The 20693-nt window shown below is 40.5% G+C and overlaps 1 protein-coding gene across 1 annotated transcript in view; it reads right to left on the bottom strand.

The window, feature by feature from the left end:
- Positions 1–1764: 1764 nt before the first annotated feature.
- The window catches only part of GIGYF2 (GRB10 interacting GYF protein 2), a 101054-nt gene continuing 82125 nt past the window's right edge, over positions 1765–20693 (bottom strand). Inside the window, 7 exon segments of the mRNA XM_007462768.1 lie at positions 1765–1832; positions 6020–6221; positions 6958–7142; positions 8652–8806; positions 9988–10190; positions 10326–10526; positions 13402–13524. Of these exon segments, the coding sequence (XP_007462830.1) occupies positions 1765–1832; positions 6020–6221; positions 6958–7142; positions 8652–8806; positions 9988–10190; positions 10326–10526; positions 13402–13524 (1137 nt within the window).

Here is a 20693-nt window from a genome sequence, read left to right as displayed (position 1 = left end):
TATTTAAGTTCCTTTTTATTTTCCTCCACACTGGCAAAAGTTCCGAGGGAGCTCAAAGTTCTGTAAACATTTTAACTATCCCTCTTCCCCACCCCCCACTTTTGAATTTACAAAGCAAAGGAGAGCAGGAGCCCCAATTTTTAATGGTTCCCCATCTCCTCATGCTATTTGATCCAAAAACTATGTACAAGTCTGTAGCAGTCTCTGTATAGTTACTGTACACGTTTAAGAGGGAGGGAGGCAAAAAGGGACAGGGAGAATGGTGATCCAAAAGAATAAAAACAGAAACCCAAATATAATCATCCAAAACCGAACTGCTCTCAGAGCAACTCCAGCCTTCTTCGGGCAATGACGACAGAAAGAAAAGGCGCTCTACCAGGAGCCACCCGAACCACAGCACTTCTTGCACAGGGGCGGACGGTCCAAAGGCTCCAGACCAAAGTGTGATTGGCAATTCCAGGTGATGTTCTGTGGGGGGTTGGCAGAGGCAGGAAGAGTATTGTTTATAAATAGGGCTTGAATACATTTATATCTGAAGTGAAGGGGTATTACGAGGCCAGAAACCAGAACCAGGCTTCTCTCTCCTGTTCTCTCCCATCCCCTCCATCCCACTGCAATCTCCTGTATAGTGGTTTCCATGGATGAAGGTCTTAAAGATGGTCAGGTTTTGTATGTTCTTTTTTCAGAAAAGGCAAGCAACTTGCCATTCCAGAATCTTTAAACAAAACCTTTCGGGGCCACAGCAAGACACACACGCAATGCTCTGAGGAACCAGATGAAATTCCGGGCTTTTATCAGAAGCAGAAGTTTATCCCTATCCAAAATGAAATTACACAAATTCATACATATGGTAAAGATCCTAACTGCCTCTTAAAACGAGACAAATTTTCAGCAGAAAGGCCCAAAACAAACTGGTCCTAGTTCTCTGAAGTAAAAATATTTATGGGAAAAAATCCGTTTTTGTAAGAAAGAAAAATTAAAAATAAGTCCCTCTCCCAGGCCACAGGGCTTCCTTTGTCCAATCAGGTTGGAGTATGCCAGGGGAGAAGTCAGCTTGCTTGGAAGTCACTATCTAATGAAGAAAAACAAGAATCCTTTCTCTGAAAGGATGCTCAGAAAGAAGAGGCGAGGGGTGTGCAACATCAAACCAATCAATCTAAACTCCATCCCACTCAGGGCCTCTTTGATGCAATCCCAGAGTTAGCAGCGGCAATGCAACCTTCAGACTGGAAGAGCTCTCACTGTCTCTGTCGGACACTCAAATCACAGTCCATGGGCGTTTTTGTTGCTGGCCAATGTCTGTTACCATTAACTCTCTTCATGATTGCACCAGTCAGACCCCATGCCCATTTTTTTTTGGGGGGGGGGAGGGGAGAAGGAGAAGAAAAACAAAATAGAAGGAAAAAAGTGACAAGAGAAAGTAAATTGCTATTGGCAGATCCCAACACACTTTCTGGGAGACAGTAGGTGAAATCACGGCACAGTAAACACGTCTGCCCAAAATCAGCCTTGTTGGGGAGTAATCCCAACTGCCACCCCCAAGACACAGGGTCTGGTCCACTTATCTACAGTCTGAGATGCTCACCAACAAAAATGGTTTAAAGAATCTTGGACACAAAGGGCTGGAAGAAAAAGCCTGAGATGATCGGTTCTGTGATTTGTTGCAGTGATAAAGAGTATATGGTGAGTAAGTGTAGTGTCCAAAGGTGCAGAATCCATGGTCAGCAGAGAAAAGAGGGAAGGCCAGTCCGCTCTGGCAGGTGCTCAGTAGTCATCCAAAGTCTCGATTTCACCCATATTGAGTCGCTCCGATGAAGCATTGACTGAAAACCCTGCAGGGAAAAATTGGCAACGAGTGACTGACCACACCCAGACGACCATGTGGCTCAAATTCTAGGCAGGCAGCTGGAATTTTAGTCTCCTGTTTTTGAGCCCACAAATAGGGATACTAAAAGGAGGGAGAAGAAAGGATAAAAGTCAATGTAATGTTTTTTTTGCCCTTCCAATTAGACATTCTATTTTTATGTTTTATCTTAAGGTTCTGATATAATTTAATTAGGGAGGAAACACACACACACACACACACACACACACACACACACACACACACACAAAACCCAGCACCACTGCTTAAAAAGAATTGCAAACCACTGCCTTAGAGAGTCCTGAGTAGAGCCTGGGTTGTAAGTGTGTTTTAAGGGCCAGGCTGGCTAGGGGGGAAGTTCATTCAGAAGGTGTACCTTAAAAGAATGGGGCAGGGGGAGGACAGGAATAACACACCAAGTACTTTGTATCCACTCGACCAAATGATTGTGAAATGTGAGTGGGAATAACACTATTGGGTTGGCCAAAAATTTCGTTCGGGTTTTTCCATAAGATGTTATAGAAAAACCCAAATGAACTTTTTGGCCAACCCAATATTTCAGCCCCATTCGCTATCGGGAATACTTTGGGTCCGAAACTTTGTCAAAGTTCTGGTCAAGAGATTTTGCTTTCAGTGGTAGGAGGCTCCAGGGAAGACCCACTACAATATCCTTAGAGCCCTCAGATGTTCTTCCTATCACAGATCAGACAGCACAAAAACATTAAACTACTTTATTCGACTCAATCTACTCTAAGTAGACCAGCAAAGGCAAAGATTTCATTTAGCAATGTTAACTGACTGAAATGCAACCTGGTTTAGAAAAAGCAGTACACGCACAGCCACTGTAGGCAACAGGCAGCACTTACAAACACTACTGAGCTTTGGAAACCTAATGCCATCAGCCACGTGTAATTTTTCAATGAACTCCATGATCAGAGACTGATAAAAAGTACTATTAACAGGGCCTCTTTGAAATGAGTGATTCTCAAAAAGCTTTCAGTTCATCCACCCTAAATGAAATCCCAAACTGTTTCAGCTGCTATTTGAATATCAAAAAGTAAACAGGCGATGCTCTCCAGTCTAAAGGCAGTTCTGTTAATATTGAGTTTTCTGCCCCCTGCTTTTTGTTCTTTAATGTTCAAGTTTTCAAATACACATTTTACATGTACCAATAATAAACAAAAAAATGTCTTACATAATAAAAATAGCTTAATTACATTACATTCTTGATTCCAAAATATCATGACTTGAAAAAATAAACACGCCTATTTATTAACCAAGGAGGCTGTGGTACAAGCTGCTTACAAGGCCTCCTACTGGGAGAGGCTAGGATTCCAAATCCCAACCTGAGTTCTACCCCTCAACTGTGTTCCCATAACCTGCAAGATTTTTTTCCCTTGAAAATAATGAAAGGCTTAGTGTTCATATTTGAAAATAACAGTTAATTAGGTAAGTGTAAAAACCTAAAGACCAAACAGTTTATGAAATGAACTATTACTCTATTCCGAAGCAGGTTTTTCTTTGACTTCACATATATCTCAAGAACAAACGAAATGTGATAAAAAACAATAATGAGCTACATGAAATAAAAGTGGGAATGTAACAAAAACACAAACTAAAACAATTTTAGTCATACAAAGACAGGAAGGGAAAAGAAGTCTGGGGCCAAATAAAGTTCAGTATATTCGCTGCTATAATATGACGATCACCGTTACCGGGCTGGGCTTTTAGCAGACATGGTCTCATTTACCTGTCAAAAAAACCAGTAAGGAGGGCTCGTCTCCTCCCCACTGGACAGAAGGGGGAGCTCTGGGATATAATGAGACCCCATGCAATACAAATGAGGATGTAAGCCCAATATGCCCAGCTCTAAAGACTATATTAGGTTCAGAACAACAGACTCCCACTCACATAATTTCTTTAAGGTTTGGGAGGCTGTTTCTATAAGGAAAGGATGACTGGTGAAAAAATGGTATTGTGTGTGTGCGTATTTCTCATATCCAAGTACAGGATGCTGGCTCACAATGGCACTTGGTAGCTCTAAAAACTAGAAGAAAACACAAGAGTACAATGGAGGACATGATCATTAAAATGAAGCTGGGATCTCTCTGAAGGTTTGTTTTAGAAGCAAAATTCTCTTTTGATCAACGACCACTTTCTCAATGGATACTTTGGGGTCAAATTTGAACCTGTTTTCCCATTATGTGCACGGGGAACTTGTGACTGATGGATGTTTGTTAATTTTTCGTAATCTCTAAGTCAATAAGGCATATATCAATTAAAAACAACAATAAATGGATATGAGTAGGTAAGGGGCAGAAATTATCAGAGGAATTTCCAGAGGAAAGTTTAGTTGAGCAGAAATTCTCATTAAATCGTCCAGGCAAGAGCCACCCAAGTGAGCTTCTTCAGTATTCTGTTGAATAGTTTTACTTCCCTTATATTTAATTTTTTTTTCTTCCCTTTCAAGATATATATTCCTTAAAACTCTATTCCTAGAATGACCTATGTCTCATTCCCTTGAAGGGGGATTTTAAGTCCCTTTCTTTCTTAGGTCTATAATAGGAGATGGGGTCAGATCAGATATTTAATCCAAAAACCTTTAGCTCATTTTCAGAGGAAACTTTTCCCTGAGAACCTTTTCCCCCCTCCCCCCCACCAAGTACCACAGCTACATAGCGGGGGATTCTTAGCTAGAACTCACAACCAGAACTGAAGGAACACTCTTAAATCTACATTCACCTATCTCTGTCAAAACTGGATAAAATTTTGGACTGTTCCATCCATCCTTAACATAAACTTCCAAGACATGCAGAAGAAAACAAAATTTCGCCGGATCTCTAGATTTCCAAAGCCAGCTTGCAGAGCACCAGTTCCAGAGGGCAATCCTCAAAGCTGGGTTTCTGTTACTGATATTTTGATTTCTCCAGCGCAGGAAACCTCTGAAGTATGGATACTACCAAGGGCAGAGCAATCTACCTCTTGCTGTGCTATCAGCTCTTTCATCTCTGTATCATGCCTCCTAGTCACTTCACACTCAATCTACCCAACACTTAAACACTGCATCATTCCCCCGTAAGCCTGCTCCACTTTCCAGGGCTCATCATTTTAGCAAAAGGACAACTCTTTTCATCCGGCTGCCCAAACCTTTCCATCCTCCTTGTCCATCCCCTAAATTTCTAAAATCCATCTAACTCCTCTCCATCTCCACTGCCAAAACCCTATTCCAGGCCACCAGTATCTTTCATCTGGTCTATACTGCAGCCTCCTAACTTTTCTGCATGATTTCCCTATCTGCCACCTTGGCCAATATAACCATTCTATTCCAGACAACACAGTTTTATAATAGCCTATTCTACATTCATAAATAGAGATTAATTTCATCATTGCCTGTGAGGTTGTTAGGCTAACTTAAACACAGGTGGCCCATCAGCTTTGCCTATGCTTTTTATTATTCCAGAAACACCATTCCCTATCCTTCCTGTCTTTCAAAGCCCCAATTCAAGTGTCACCTTTTCCCCAAGGCTGGCTGCTCTGTATGAAGACACTGGTCCTCAACGTTAGATAAGAGTAGCCATGGGTAACACAGAAGAGTGAAAACAGGCCTGCTCTGAAACCCCAGCTGCACTGCTAAATGCTGTGTGACTCTGGGAAATTGTCTTAAATCCTCTAGGCCTTGGTTTACTCATTGGTAAAGCTGGAACATCACCTCATAATGCAGGATAATTATGAGAATTGTATTATACACACAGTGAATGTCAACAAATACTGGTTCTTTTCCGTGAACATCTGACTGGACTTATGGTCTGCTTCCACACAAATCAGCATTTTAAATTTTAAACAACTTTTTCTGTTGTCCATTAGTATTATTTTCCAACTAAATTGAAAGTTTTTTTTAAAGAAATTCATATTAGATATGAAAAAAGACTTTAAAACTGAAGGCACCGCACAATGTATTACTTTTCTTACTCCCTATAGCACATGAGGCATAGCTCCTGCACTGAGATGCCCAGTAAATACTGACTACTAATTTTGAACTAGTCAAAAACATTTATTTTTTATAAGAAGTATTTCCCTTCATGAAAAACAATCCACCATGGGACTCACATATAATCTCCCGCCAACACCCAGCTAAGACATTAGGCCTGTGCTCACCTAATAAACTCGGATCTGCTCGGACCATCTTCTGCTTTTTCTTCTTCTTGCCACTTTGTACAGCTTCAAAGTTAGACTGCTGGTTGTTGCTTTGATTGGTCTGAAATACTGAATGGAGTGCACTGTGGTTCATCCCCCACACAGAGTCCTGTAAAACGAGATAGCACAACTGAGGTTACATGGTGGATACAGGATTGGCCCACTCCAAGGAAATGGTTGACCTGGGTCTCACCTTACCAAGGATGAGTTTAAAAACAGAAAGCCTACCGTGGATTCTGGTAATAACGAAACTAAGAACAGTCCACTGAGCCATGCTTTCCCTTCATTTAGATTCAGACATCCCACTTGAGCTCTGTCTCCACAAGGCCCATCCTGGTAACTCCAGGTGTCCACACTGCTGTGACAGCACAGCTGTCAAAACCTCTCCAGATATACATGGACTCTGTATCATCCACTAGGAATTGGCTCTTTGGCAATCCACACCTCTCACCTACTCAAAGTGGAAGGTTCCTTTGTTCTCCGGGGCCCATCAACAATGTGTGAAATGTCTGACAGGTTATAGTACTGTCAGTACTGGGTACCAGTGGATCCTGAGCAGCAGAGAGCTAACATTTGTAAGTTTTAACTGTTTAAAACCAAATTTATGGACTATGACAAGTTGGAATTTGCAATTTGACAGAGGCACTTATATGAACCAAGAACAATGGGGCTGATATGCCTAACAGAGAATGAATGGCTGTATTTGCTAATTGGGAAATTCACAAAGGTCTCTGGACACTGAATTTGAAAATATCAAGTCCACCATGTTTTAAAAGGTTCCAGTCACGTGATGTACAAAAATGGGAACATTGTTCTAATTTTCATTTCTCTGGCTGCTCAACATTTCAAGACATTAACACTCATAATATGGGCACTGCACTCACTCTGCTGCCTCATACCTGCTGCTGCTGCTGCGGCTGTTGCTGCTGTGGCTGCCGCTGGCTGGCTTTCTGTTTGGCGCGGCGCTCGAGGAACTGCTTGGCAAACTCCTTGGCCTCAGAGGTATCTCCTAAATAGGCCCTAATGTAATCATGGACCTCATATGGAGATTCTACTTCTTTCAGGAAAGAAACAAATGTGGGAACTGTAATATGAGAGGAAACAAGACATAAAGAGTAACAATGAAATATCACACAGAAGAAATCAGTTTCAGTTTTTAATATATTTTAACACCTAATAGAGACATTAATGATGGAGACTTGAAAGGCATGTAGCTATTACGTTAAATATTCTTCGGTCTCCTCTGGAGTAGTAGTTGAGGGGAACCCACTATCACTGCAATGCCCCAAATCACGTGAAATAGCACAGAGACAAAGATACCATGCATGTTTAGTTTCACTAAAGGTTATTTTGGTAGAAACTAAAAGTCATGTTGATCGAAACAACTGTTTGTCTAAGGCTAAAGTCATCTGGGGATTCATTTCTTTTTTCCTTAAATTCAATCAGTATTTATTAAGTGTGATAATGTGGGCAGGCACCACAACAGATACTGAAGATATAGGCATAGCCTCCTTTCACTTCACTGAGATATCCTAAGTTTACAAGAAAAACAGAACATGAAGCAGTGTGGTGCAGGAGAAAAGCACAAGTATCAGAGTTAGACAGACATGGGTTTAAAACCTGATTCTGAAATTTGCTGACTGTGTGACCTTGATGAGTTACTTAACCATTCTGAGCCTCCGTTTCCTAATTTATAAAATGGGGATAACATCACCTACATTGTAAACGTATGTCATAAAATTACTGCAAAAATTAGATACCTAGGATAACACATGTTAACCCCTAGAAAGTGCCTAGTACATGGTAGGTGCTTAATGGATGGTAGCCATTGCTATTTTTCACTACTCTTTTCTGTGGCTCGAGCGGACCATTAGCTATTGTTACAATGCTACAAAGGAACCCTTCAATGCCTTTACTGCTCTGTTTTTAAAAGATTCTTGGTTTTAGAAAAGACATCAGAGGTGGACTAGTTCAGCAAAGCCCATGAGTTATGGGAATCCCTTCCACACCAAGCTGGAGGGTAAGGGAAAGACTCACTTCCATCTAAGGCTGATAATTCTCTTTGTGAACAACTAACAATTAGCAAGTTTTTCTTCAAATTGAGCTGAAATCTTTTCACTTGCATACATTATAGGTCTTAGCTTTATCCTACACAAAATAAGTCTACTTGCTCTGTCACACGATTCCCACCCCTGCCCCCAAAGGCAGGAAGGGAAAAACCTCACATCACCTCAGACTTCTCTTGCCCAGGCTGACCTCTGTCCCCACTATAACAGTTACTCTCCTTTGTCCATCTGGCAATGCCCCCCATAAAATGAGCAGTATGGAACTATGACCTCTTCTGCCCTGTACATTGTAAGACAGCCTAAGATAGCATCTACTTTTTGGTAACCACTGATAACCTATTTCAGCATAGTATTATAGAACTTTTCTATAATACTATTAAAGAGTCAAGTTCCTTTGGTAGGTGCAGGACTTGACCTCCATCAGATTTCACCTCCTGAGTGTTGGCCCATCATCATTCCAATTTTCTAACTCTTTGTGGGTCCTGCTCTGCCATTCCACATGCTGGGTTTCCCTCCCCAATTCTTACCATCCAAGTTATTTGCCGTATTAAGGGCATGAAGCATCTGTTCACACCACTGGGTAAATCCATCTTGGGCTTTATTTACTCCCTGAAAGAGCTTCAGCAATTTTTCTTCTTCTTCTACTTTCTTATTCTGCCGGTTAGACACACCTACAGATTTACTAAAGCAAAACAATAGGGCGATATTATATTCCCAGAAACTGTTACTATACGATTATACTCTAACACCATAAATAGACAATGTCTTGGCAACACTGGATGGCTGTCCAGCAATCCAATTCTTGGCTCCAAAAATGAAAACAAACAAACAACGACAACAAACCCGAAACAAAAAAAACTGAAATACTGGGGGGGTGTTTAAAAGTAGGGGGGGGGGGGGCGCGTTTACTCAATACCCCTTAAAATCTAGCCTCAGTTAATACATTCTAGTTTGTGAATACAGGGCTTCTTTTCAGAGAAATTATTAAATGCTCCCCTATGTGTCCTTCAGTTAAGACTTTAAATTTTGCTAAGCCTCAGTTTCCTCATCTGTAAAATGGTACTAATACTTCTTTGGGTTATCAAAAGGAATAATGATACTATATGCAAAGGCCCAGAGCATAGTGCCTGGCAAAAAAACTCAATAAACTGACATTTAGTGTCCTATTCATAACACATTAAGCCCTCAATCAAGAAGAAATATTCTGACAACACTACCATTTATTAATTAGTTACTATGTGCCAGGCACTTTACTAACTACTTCACATGTATTCATTTAACCTTTAGAACCACTCCCATGAAGTTATTATCTTCATTTTACAGATGAGGGAACTGAGGCTCAAAGAGGTTCCCTCTTGCCCAAGGTCACACAGCTAATAAGTGGTAGTGCTGGGATTTGAGTTGATGTACTTAACATTAAAACCCATGTTCGTTCAATAAAACTGTATACTGAGGAAAGAAAGATTAATGTAAAATGTAACTAATTTATCATAAAAATAAAATGGTTTAGTGTTTATAATACTCATAGTATAAGTAACTTAAAATTAAAAATATAAATTTAGAGTAAAATCTAGAGAATACCTTGGTGAAATATTCCACAGCAATAACAAAAATATTAAGTGGTTACCATGTGACAGGCAATGGACTAAGTGTCCAGCAACCAAAGGAGCTCCTAGTATAATATAGATGTGTTTCCACAGGGAAGAAAAGCAATCATCAAACTATGACCTCACGTGGTAGGATATAGGTGAAAATAAGTAAAAACGAAATAACTACCTTTCTCTGGCCGCCCCATATCCTACTCCTCACACGCCGCTTCCTCCAACCCACCAAAGAGCACAGGTTGATCATTTTGAGCCCTACCTGAGACTGGCGTTTTTATTTTTGTTTGCTGAATTCCTGGGTCCCACCTCTTTCACTGCATCATCCCAGAATCCCATGTTGGAATTTTTAGTGTCAGCATTACTCCAGATACTACTGACTAGGTCAGATGCCCACTGGTTAGGGGGACCAGCATTTATAGAGCCCCAAACAGAATTCCCAAGGCTGGTGTGCAGGTTGGAATGCTGTTAAAGAAAAGGAGACAAATAATTACAGTTAACAATATTAAAAAGATCAAAAGGGAGTCCACAAAAGTTAGGAAAGATAACTTAACTCATAACACCAGTCCATACAGTGAGTGCTTAGGAAAATGAACCCACCGGGTTATTCCGGGCTCTGTTGGGTTGCTGGTGCTGCTGCTGCTGCTGCTGCATTTGCCTGGCTTCTTCCTGTTGTATCTCCAGAAGGGACTTTGCAGTACCTGCGGGTTTGCTGACATTCCCCCACCCTGAGAGTTTCTGCTGTTGCTGCTGTTGCTGCTGCTGGAGAGCTTTCATCAATTCCCTCTGCTGGCGCCTCTGCTGCAGGCACAGAAACAGAAGGCAACTCAGGATTCCGTTGTTTAAAAAAAATAGTTACAACAGAGTTAACTCCTCTACTGCAAATAAAGATGTAAACTGCCAGAAGTAGTAACAGGAGAATAAAAAGAAATTAAGAATTACTTCTTAAAAATTAAGTAGGGGGCTTCCCTGGTGGCGCAGTGGTTGAGAGTCCGCCTGCCGATGCAGGGGACACGGGTTCGTGCCCCGGTCCGGGAGGATCCCACATGCCGCGGAGCGGCTGGGCCCGTGAGCCATGGCCGCTGGGCCTGTGCGTCCGGAGCCTGTGCTCCGCAACGGGAGATGCCACAACAGTGAGAGGCCCGCGTACCGTTAAGAAAAAAAAAAAAAAAAAAAATTAAGTAGGGCTTTTGGTTAAGCATAAAAGCGAAATATATGTTTACTTCCAAAGCCCTACCAAAATGACAGAAAAATTTTGTTTTCTAAAGCATAAACCTTAAGGACAAAGAGAATAAAATAGACTTTAAAAGCTGGAAAGCAGGCAGATAAAGATAGCCAATATAACAGACCCAGTAAGTTGAAACCTAAGTAAAGGAAGCTCAGAAACAGGCCAATTCACAGAGAAAGCTCAGGAATTAGAGGTAGGGGTATCTCACATAGAAGAAGACAGGCTGAAGGTCTGTAAAAAGCAGCACAGAGACCCTGACTACCTCCCCAACCCAAAGCAGTTAACAGCTAACCCTCTCTCCCCAGAAGAAAATTAAAACTTTCCTTTTTAAAGAGGCTGAACCAGATTAGTGGATTAGTCTATAGGAAAGCTGACCCAGGACAAGAGAATACACCTACAGATACCAACAGATGGTGGGACTCCAACAGAACAGACCATTACAGAGACCATTACAGAAAAGCCCAGCAATGTGCTGTATATAACAGAACCTCCAAACAGCTTTTCTGTGCCTTATTCCTAAATATGAATGAATAGCCCAGGATCAACAAACACTTGACAGAGCTTCTAAGATGAAAGCCAAAGACCAAATCAAACAAACTTCTGTGGAAACAGAAACAAGGCAAGGGAAAATAGGAGCTAGCTTTTTAAAATGCTGTCAGTAAGGACTATTTTTAGAGGTAAGATAGTGCAGTCAGTAAAACAATAAGAAGAGGCTATAAAAAGTAACACTTAGAGGAACAACATATGGACTCAGAACTTCAAAATAAGAGAACATACATTAGAAGTTCAATAGAAGGACTGAAAGATAGGACTGAAGAAATAAATACCCCATCAGAAAAGATAACAGATGTAAAGCAGGAGAGAAAACATGAGAAAACCAAAATCAGTCCAGGAGGGCAACATGCAGATGACAAGAATTCGAGAAAAACAGAGCACCTGTGCAGCAAGCCAAGCGCGTTCAGATCTGAACAGGTTACAGGGTCCTGGAAAGGACACCTCCAGGGAAAGAATGAAACAGAATTGTCATAGGTTTTCCCTATGTGAGACATATCTATGGAGTGGCATTTTATACCTTTTGAAGAGTGTAGGAAGACTTAAGAGTTCAAAGAAAATTAATCAAATAAAAACGCAAGGCAATTATTAACTTCTAACAGACAAAAATATGAACAAGAAAAGACCTGTGATTTCAACTCTGATGACCACTATTATTATTTTTAAGCAGAGACCAAAATTACTGGAACAATTTCTAGCCTTGAAGGGCGAAGATATACTCTGCTCTGCATTCAGCTGTTAAACTTTTAGAAAAGAGAGATGATTTCAGAGAAAGTTCAGTCTATTTTTTTTTTAAGAGGGTGGGAAATAAGGTAATTTTTTAAGGTGAAGCAACATTTTAACCTACTGGATGACGTCATGCACACCACATGGTAAACTTGTACAGACCATTCCTGGGGCCTTCAGTGAACCACACCACCGAGACCAGAATGACAGCTTGCATTCGCGAACAACCTGACTGCTCTGCCTCAAATTATATCCACATAAATCACTTTCTTCAAGACTCTGCTACCTCATGCCACCTTTTCAGAGAGGCCTTCCCAGATAGCACTACCTAAAACTAGACAATCACTACCACCACCAATACTATCCCCAACTCCCAACCGTCTCTCTATGCCTCTCCTCACTTTATTATTCTTTCTGACACATATTGCCTTCTAGAACTCCATGTTTTACTTCATTTTTATTGTCCATGTCCCCTCAACTAAAGGTAAGCTTTATGAAGGCAGAGAATTTTGTCTGTTTTAGACTCAGCTATATCCCCAGACAAAAACTGTAACTGAGTAGCAACTACGTGATGGACAGATGGATGGATGGGTGGGTGAATATGGCACCTAATGGCATGCTGAGCCAAACCATTTTATTTATTTTCTCTCTTCTATCAAGAACTGTGTTCTGCTGCCCCCTCCCCAACCCCTTTCACTCTTTTGTATCCTTCCTATCCTAATGAGGAACTATAGGATATAGACTTACAGGCAAAGAGGCGTTATTTCTGTCATATTTTAAGTTTTTCTAGGTTAGTCAGAAAATCCAATACCCTTTAGGGAAAAAAGTATTCTACATTCTAAGCATCAAATTTACAAAAGGATATCTGCACAAAACTCGCCCCCAATTTTGAAACACCCAAGTAACTTTTATTTACGAGCTATTCTCTCAAGAGCTATGGTTAAAATGTTTAAGGTAAGTGAACATTTATGTACCCAATCTTAATGTTATTCCTATGAGATCCTTCATACTTGCTGGAGACCATATTACAGGATAAAGAGGCGAATAACAAATATCCAATTCAGACACACAGCAGCTCTGACAATAATAGGTATCTTTAGTAGCCACTCATCCGTGATGCACACTGGCAATTCACTGATTGTCTAGATCACTGTTACTTTTAAAATTTACCTCCTCTCGAAGTTGCCGTTCTCGTTCCTCTTCTAGTTTTTGGATTTCAGCCAATGATAGCGTTGCCTGGGACTGACATGCTGTCGTACTGGACTGCTGGCCCCATGTTGAAGAAGAGGGAAGCTAACAAAAAAGGAAGGCAAACAAGTTCATGAGGAAACATGTACAGGAAACAAAGGGGCAATAATGCATTAAGTACAGCCAGAACATTCATTGTTTCTTTCAACTCCATTTATAACACTCAATTCAAATTTCCTTCTTCAATCCTTTTACGTACTACTCTCCCAGTCTGCTTTTACGTAATTTTTTTGTCACAAGATTATTTTAAAACAACTTAAGTACATCAATACACTTTTATTTGATCTACCATTACGAAACTGCAAATTTGTTACATCTGGCATTGACATATACACCAATATACAACCATAAAGAGAAAAAAGTAAACAAAAGAATCACTAAGTTTTTAATCCAAGGAGGTAATAAAGGACAAGATGTGCTACTTTCCAGTGAAAGTAGCAAGGGCGAGATTTCTGAAGGGAGAGCTGAGGTGGGCAGCTGAGGAAAGATGCCAGGCACAGTTTTCTATCAGTCTTTCATGAAAGGGAGTTAACCAGGCTGTGCCTTCTAGTAGTGAGCACTAAGCTGGTTTTAATCAATAATTCTATTTTTCCTATGCCTTAAAATTATCAACTAAAATAAAGTGTAAATATATGAGTCCTGAATACTTTAGTGTTCTCAAAAGCTTGATTATTTCTAGGGGAATCCCTTGGCCTTTCTGGGCCAGAAGAAAGATACACTCTAATTTTGAGACATCTCATGGCTCTTAAAAGCAAACAAAAACCAAATCTAACCAGACTTAAAATATGTTTAATAAAAACAATACATGAGCATGGATGGATTAAAACAAACAAAATGCCAAACAGTCCCAAAAAAGAATGGCTCTTCAGTAGGAATCTCTAAAACTGGAACTAATGTGATAAGAGTAAAAACAGTTTTAACTGTCACTGATGTTACCAGACAGCTCTCCAAATAAGTACCCTCAACACTACCGAACATAATAGATCCTTTAACATTTTTGCCCAATGATGGGTAGTACCGGCATTTCTCTCAAAATGCACCTGTGCTAGGGTAGGAGAGGGGTACAGGAGGCAGCTAAGAGAGAAAGATGGGGGACTAAGTAGGCAAAGTTGAGCACAAATGAACTCTTTTTCTCCACAGGAAATGACACGTTTTGGAAAGCACTATCAAGATCAAACCTGGCAGCAGATCTCAAACCTGGCGACATCACCTGGAGGACCCGTAAAAATGCAGATGCCCTGGCCCCACACTCAAGGAATCAAAAGACCCAAAGGCAAAGCCAACCAATTCGCCTATTTTTGTAATTCTGATGCAGTCAGAACCAGCAACCACTGAGGCTGTCGAAAATCTCAGTGGCTGTATCACCCCGCCGTACCCAGAAACCAATCACCAGTCCTCTTCAGCAGAAACTCAGCCAGCATCAAGAACAGATTCACTGCCTCCTGAAATGGCCTATTCCTCTTTCAAGAACCTCTGAAATCCTCCTATATTTTGTGCCAAAGTATACTTCACTGTACTTTTTGCTCATGATTCATGAGTCTGCTCTCTGGAGTAATGCAGAACAAAACTAAGTCTTTTTTACCTGACAGACAAACGTCTGCAGATAGATAGCTATCAATTTCCCTTAAGTCTTATTTGTACATAAGAAATAATACCCCATCACTCCATCAACATTGCCTCAGGGCATTTTCCAGTTCAACCAACATTCTGTACTGCCCACTCAGCGAAATGAAGTTTGTCAATCATGCTTTTCATAACAACTCTTTCCCAAGTCAGAAGCAAACAGTCAGGAATTTGGTACATTTTCTGCCCCCTAAATGTCTAATTATACTTTGCTGATTTAAAAAACCTTACTTTTTTTTTTCCTGCCCTGACCTTGCTACCTTACTTTTTCAACACTATTTTTGATAACATTTCTTTAAGAAAATCTGCTACAATTCAGTAAGCACAGAGAGTCTGCGGTACGTGCACCGTGACCCACTCTCTCCCAACTCCCAGCTCAGCCGCACAGAAACACTACTTCAGATGAAGGCAGCAAAGAACACAGGCCTCCCTCTCCCCCCATTAGCTGACAGTCAGTGGGCTGCCTTCCCGGAAAGAGCACAATATTGGCAATTCTCATCCCGGCTCCAGCTACCTGTTGCAAAGGCTAAGTTACGGACAAATACAGCTGAGAGGTGAGGTGGCTCCCTTCTTATGCCTAGCCCCGACTTCTGGGATGGAAACTACACAGTGCTACAGAGACTACTAGGGCCCTGGCTGCCACTTTGAAAGGCAGAGGTTCCACCCCATCAGGAGAGGCAAGGCAAGAAGACCTGAGGCTACTGCCCCTCCCCCACGGGCTCAATTCATAAAGCAGGCGCCATTGTTCCCAGCTCCAGAGCTGTGCCTCTGGGACTTCTGTCCTGAAGCAGAGGTGGGAGGAACAGATTGGAATAGAGAGAGCTGCAGACCTCTTCCCAAAGGAACTGACTTCATTTGCAACAAAGTGTGGCGACTGAGGAGTTCAAGCCTAAGGGCACTTTCAAAAACAGAGTATGTTGCAGTGAAAGGCAAGGGTTTAACTGGTAGATTCACTGGAGATACAGGCTAAACTGTACTCTGCTTCTTTGTCTCAGAGAACCAAGCTAGAAGGAGTATGCTTAGGGTCAGAACAAATCTCAAATATAAACCTCAGGAAGTACCTCTTCAAAAGAGCTTGAGTTTGACTGGATCAGGCTTTTGGAACATTTTATGCCCAAGGGTTCTTCTGAGAAGAGAGTAATCCAGTTAGCAACTAGTGGAGTTTAACAGCTAAATGTGGAACAAGACAGTCAAAGAGAGCCCAGCCCAAACCACTGTCAGCCCAGAGTGACTGTGAGCATACCCAATGCTGCATCCCCAGAGAAGCCCCAGCAGAGGCTTCACACTATTGGGGAGAGGTGGGGAAGTTCACTAAATTAATCTAGCTAGCCACAAAACAAATAATTATAATGAGTGGGGGTGGAGGGAGGACCAGAAGCCAGAATTGCTACAGTGCATTAGCAAAAAAGTCTAGTTTCCAACAAAAAATTATGAGACATGTAAAAAAATTATGAGAAAGTATATCTATATACCAGGAAAAAAGCTGGCAATAGAAACTGCCTGTGATAATGAGTGATCAATCAGATGTCATATTTAACAAAGACATCAAAGTCTTATAAATATGTTCAGAGAAGGAAACCATGATTAAAGTAGTAAAAGTATACATGTTAACAATGTCACATCAAATAAACAATATCAATAAAGATACAAAGGGCTTCGCTGGTGGCGCAGTGGTTGAGAGTCCACCTGCCGATACAGGGGACACAGGTTCGTGCCCCGGTCCGGGAAGATCCCACATACTGCGGAGTGGCTAGGCCCGTGAGCCGTGGCTGCTGAGCCTGCACGTCCGGAGCCTGTGCTCCACAATGGGATAGGCCACAACACTGAAAGACCCACGTACTGCAAAAAAAAAAAAAAAGAAAAAAGAAAGAAAAAAAATAATAAAGATACAGAGATTATTTTTTAAATAATCTATGAGATTAGAAATGAATTACAGGGAAAAAAACGTAAAAAACACAAACACGGAGAGACTAAACAATAGGTTACTAAATAACCAAGAGATCACTGAAGAAATCAAAGAGGAAAACAAAAAATACCTAGAGACAAATTACAACAAAAACACGATGATCCAAAACCTATGGGATGCAGCAAAAGCAGTTCTAAGAGGGAAATTTATAGCAATACAAGCTTACCTCAAGAAACAAGAAAAATCTCAAATAAACAATCTAACCTTACACCTAAAGGAACTAGAGAAAGAAGAGCAAACAAAACCCAAAGTTAGCAGAAGGAAAGAACTCATAAATATCAGAGCAGAAATAAATGAAACAGAAACAAAGAAAACAATAGCAAAGATCAATAAAACTAAAAGCTGGTTCTTAAAGAGAAGAGAAACAAAATTGATAAACCATTAGCCAAACTCATCAAGAAAAAGAGGGAGAGGACTCAAATCAATAAAATTAGAAATGAAAAAGGAGAAGTTACAGCAGACACCACAGAAATACAAAGCATCCTAAGAGACTACTACAAGCAACTCTATGCCAATAAAATGGACAACCTGGAAGAAATGGACAAATTCTTAGAAAGGTATAAGCTTCCCAGACTGAACCAGGAAGAAATAGAAAATACGAAAAGACCAATCACAAGTAAGGAAATTGAAACTCTGATTAAAAATCCTCCGACAGGGCTTCCCTGGTGACTCAGTGGTTAAGAATCTGTCTGCCAATGCAGAGGACACGGGTTCAAGCCCTAGTCTGGGAAGATTCCACATGCCACGGAACAACTAAGCCTGTGCGCCACAACTACTGAAGCCTGCACGCCTAGAGCCAGTGCTCCACAACAAGAGAAGCCATTGCAATGAGAAGCCCGCACACCGCAACGGAGAGTAGCCCCCGCTCGCCACAAGTAGAGAAAGCCCAACACAGCCAAAAATAAATAAATAAAAATAAATTTATTTAAAAAAAAAAATTTCCAACAAACAAAAGTCCAGGACCAGATGAGTTCACAGGTGAATTCTATCAAACATTCAGAGAAGAGCTAACACCCATCCTTCTCAAACTCTTCCAAAAAATTGCGGAGGAAGGAACACTCCCAAACTGATTCTATGAGGCCACCCTGATACCAAAGCCACCCTGATACCAAAGCCAGACAAAGATATTACAAAAAAAGAAAATCACAGACCAATATCACTCATGAATATACATGCAAAAATGCAAAATGCTCAACAAAATACTAGCAAACAGAATCCAACAACACATTAAAAGGATCATACACCATGATCAAGTGGGATTTATCCCAGAGATGCAAGGATTCTTCAGTATATGCAAATCAATCAATGTGATACACCATATTAACAAACTGAAGAATAAAAACCCTATGATCATCTCAATAGATGCAGAAAACACTTCTGACAAAATTCAACACCCACTTATGATAAAAACTCTCCAGAAAGTGGGCACAGAGGGAACCTACCTCAACATAATAAAGGCCATATACAACAAATCCACAGCAAGCATCATTCTCAACGGTGAAAAACTGAAAGCATTTCCTCTAAGATCAGAAACAAGACAAGGATGTCTACTCCCACCACTATTATTCAACATAGTTTTGGAAGTCCTAGCCATGGCAATCAGAGAATAAAAAGAAATAAAAGGAATCCAAATCGGAAAAGAAGAAGTAAAGCTGTCACTGTTTGCAGATGACATGATACTATACATAGAGAATCCTAAAGATGCCACCAGAACACTACTAGAGCTAATCAATGAATTTGGTAGACTAGCAGGATACAAAATTAAGGCACAGAAATCTGTTGCATTCCTATATACTAATGACAAAAAATTTGAAAGAGAAATTAAGGAAACACTCGCATTTACCATTGTAACAAAAAGAATAAAATACCCAGGAATAAACCTACCTAGGGAGACAAAAGACCTGTATGCAGAAAACTATAAGACACTGATGAAAGAAATTAAAGATGACACAAACAAATGGAGAGATACACCATGTTCTTGGATTGCAAGAATCAATATTGTGAAAATGACTAACTACCCAAAGCAATCTACAGATTCAGTGCAATCCCTATCAAATTACCAATGGCATTTTTTACAGAACTAGAACAAAAAAATCTTAAAATTTGTATGGAGACACAGAAGACCCCAAATAGCCAAAGCAGTCTTGAGGGAAAAAAATGATGCTGGAGGAATCAGACTCCCTGACTTCAGACTATACTACAAGGCTACAGTAATCAAGACAATATGGTACAGTCACAAAAACAGAAATATAGATCAATGGAACAGGATAGAAAGCCCAGAGATAAACCCACGCACCTGTGGTGAACTAACCTATGACAAAGGAAGCAAGGATATACAATGGAGAAAAGACAGTCTCTTCAATAAGTGGTGCTGGGAAAACTGGACAGCTACATATAAAAGAATGAAATTAGAACACTCCGTAACACCATACACAAAAATAAACTCAAAATGGATTAGAGACCTAAATGTAAGACCGGACAGTATAAAACTCTTAGAGGAAAACAAAGGAGGAACACTCTTTGACATAAATCACAGCAAGATCTTTTTTGATCCACCTCCGAGAGTAATGGAAATAAAAACAAAAATAAACAAATGGGACCTAATGAAACTTAAAAGCTTTTGCAAAGCAAAGTAAACAAGACGAAAAGACAACCCTCAGAATGGGAGAAAATATGGGAGAAAATATTTGCAAACGAATCAACAGACAAAGGATTAATCTCCAAAATATATAAACAGCTCAAGCAGCTCAATATTAAAAAAACAAACAGCCCAATCCAAAAATGGGCAGAAGACCTAAATAGATATTTCTCCAAAGAAGACATACAGATGGCCAAGAAGCACATGAAAAGCTGCTCAACATCACTAATTACTAGAGAAATGCAAATCAAAACTACAATGAGGTATCACCTCACACCAGTTAGAATGTGCATCAACAGAAAATCTACAAACAACGAATGCTGGAGAGGGTGTGGAGAAAAGGGAACCCTCTTGCACTGTTGGTGGGAATATAAATTGATACAGCCACTATGGAGAACGGTATGGAGGTTCCTTAAAAAATGAAAAACAGAATTACCATATGACCCAGCAATCCCACTACTGGGCATATACCCTGAGAAAACCATAATTCAAAAAGACACACGCACCCCAATGTTCACTGCAGCACTATTTACAATAGCCAGGTCATGGAAGCAACCTAAATGCCCATCAACAGACAAATGGATAAAGAAGATGGGGTACATATATACAATGGAATATTATTCAGCCATAAAAAGGAACGATACTGGGTCACTTGTAGAGATGTGGATGAATCTAGAGACTGTCATACAGAGTGAAGTAAGTCAGAAAGAGAAAAACAGATATCATATATTAACACATGTATGTTGAACCTAGAAAAATGGTACAGATGAACCGATTTGCAGGGTTGAAATTGAGACACAGATGTAGAGAACAAACGTATGGACACCGGGGGGGGGTATGCGGCAGGAGGGTGGGGTGGTGGTGTGATGAACTGGGAGATTGGGATTGACATATATACACTAATATGTATAAAATGGATAACTAGAGCTTCCCTGGTGGTGCAGTGGTTGAGAGTCCGCCTGCCGATGCAGGGGACACGGGTTCGTG

Source organism: Lipotes vexillifer, unplaced genomic scaffold, assembly GCF_000442215.2.
Source record: "Lipotes vexillifer unplaced genomic scaffold, Lipotes_vexillifer_v1.1 scaffold860, whole genome shotgun sequence".
In the NCBI taxonomy this organism is placed as follows: Eukaryota; Metazoa; Chordata; class Mammalia; order Artiodactyla; family Lipotidae; genus Lipotes; species Lipotes vexillifer.
The sequence above is the reverse complement of the archived record's forward strand: the minus strand, read 5'-3'. Positions and strand labels throughout refer to the sequence as shown.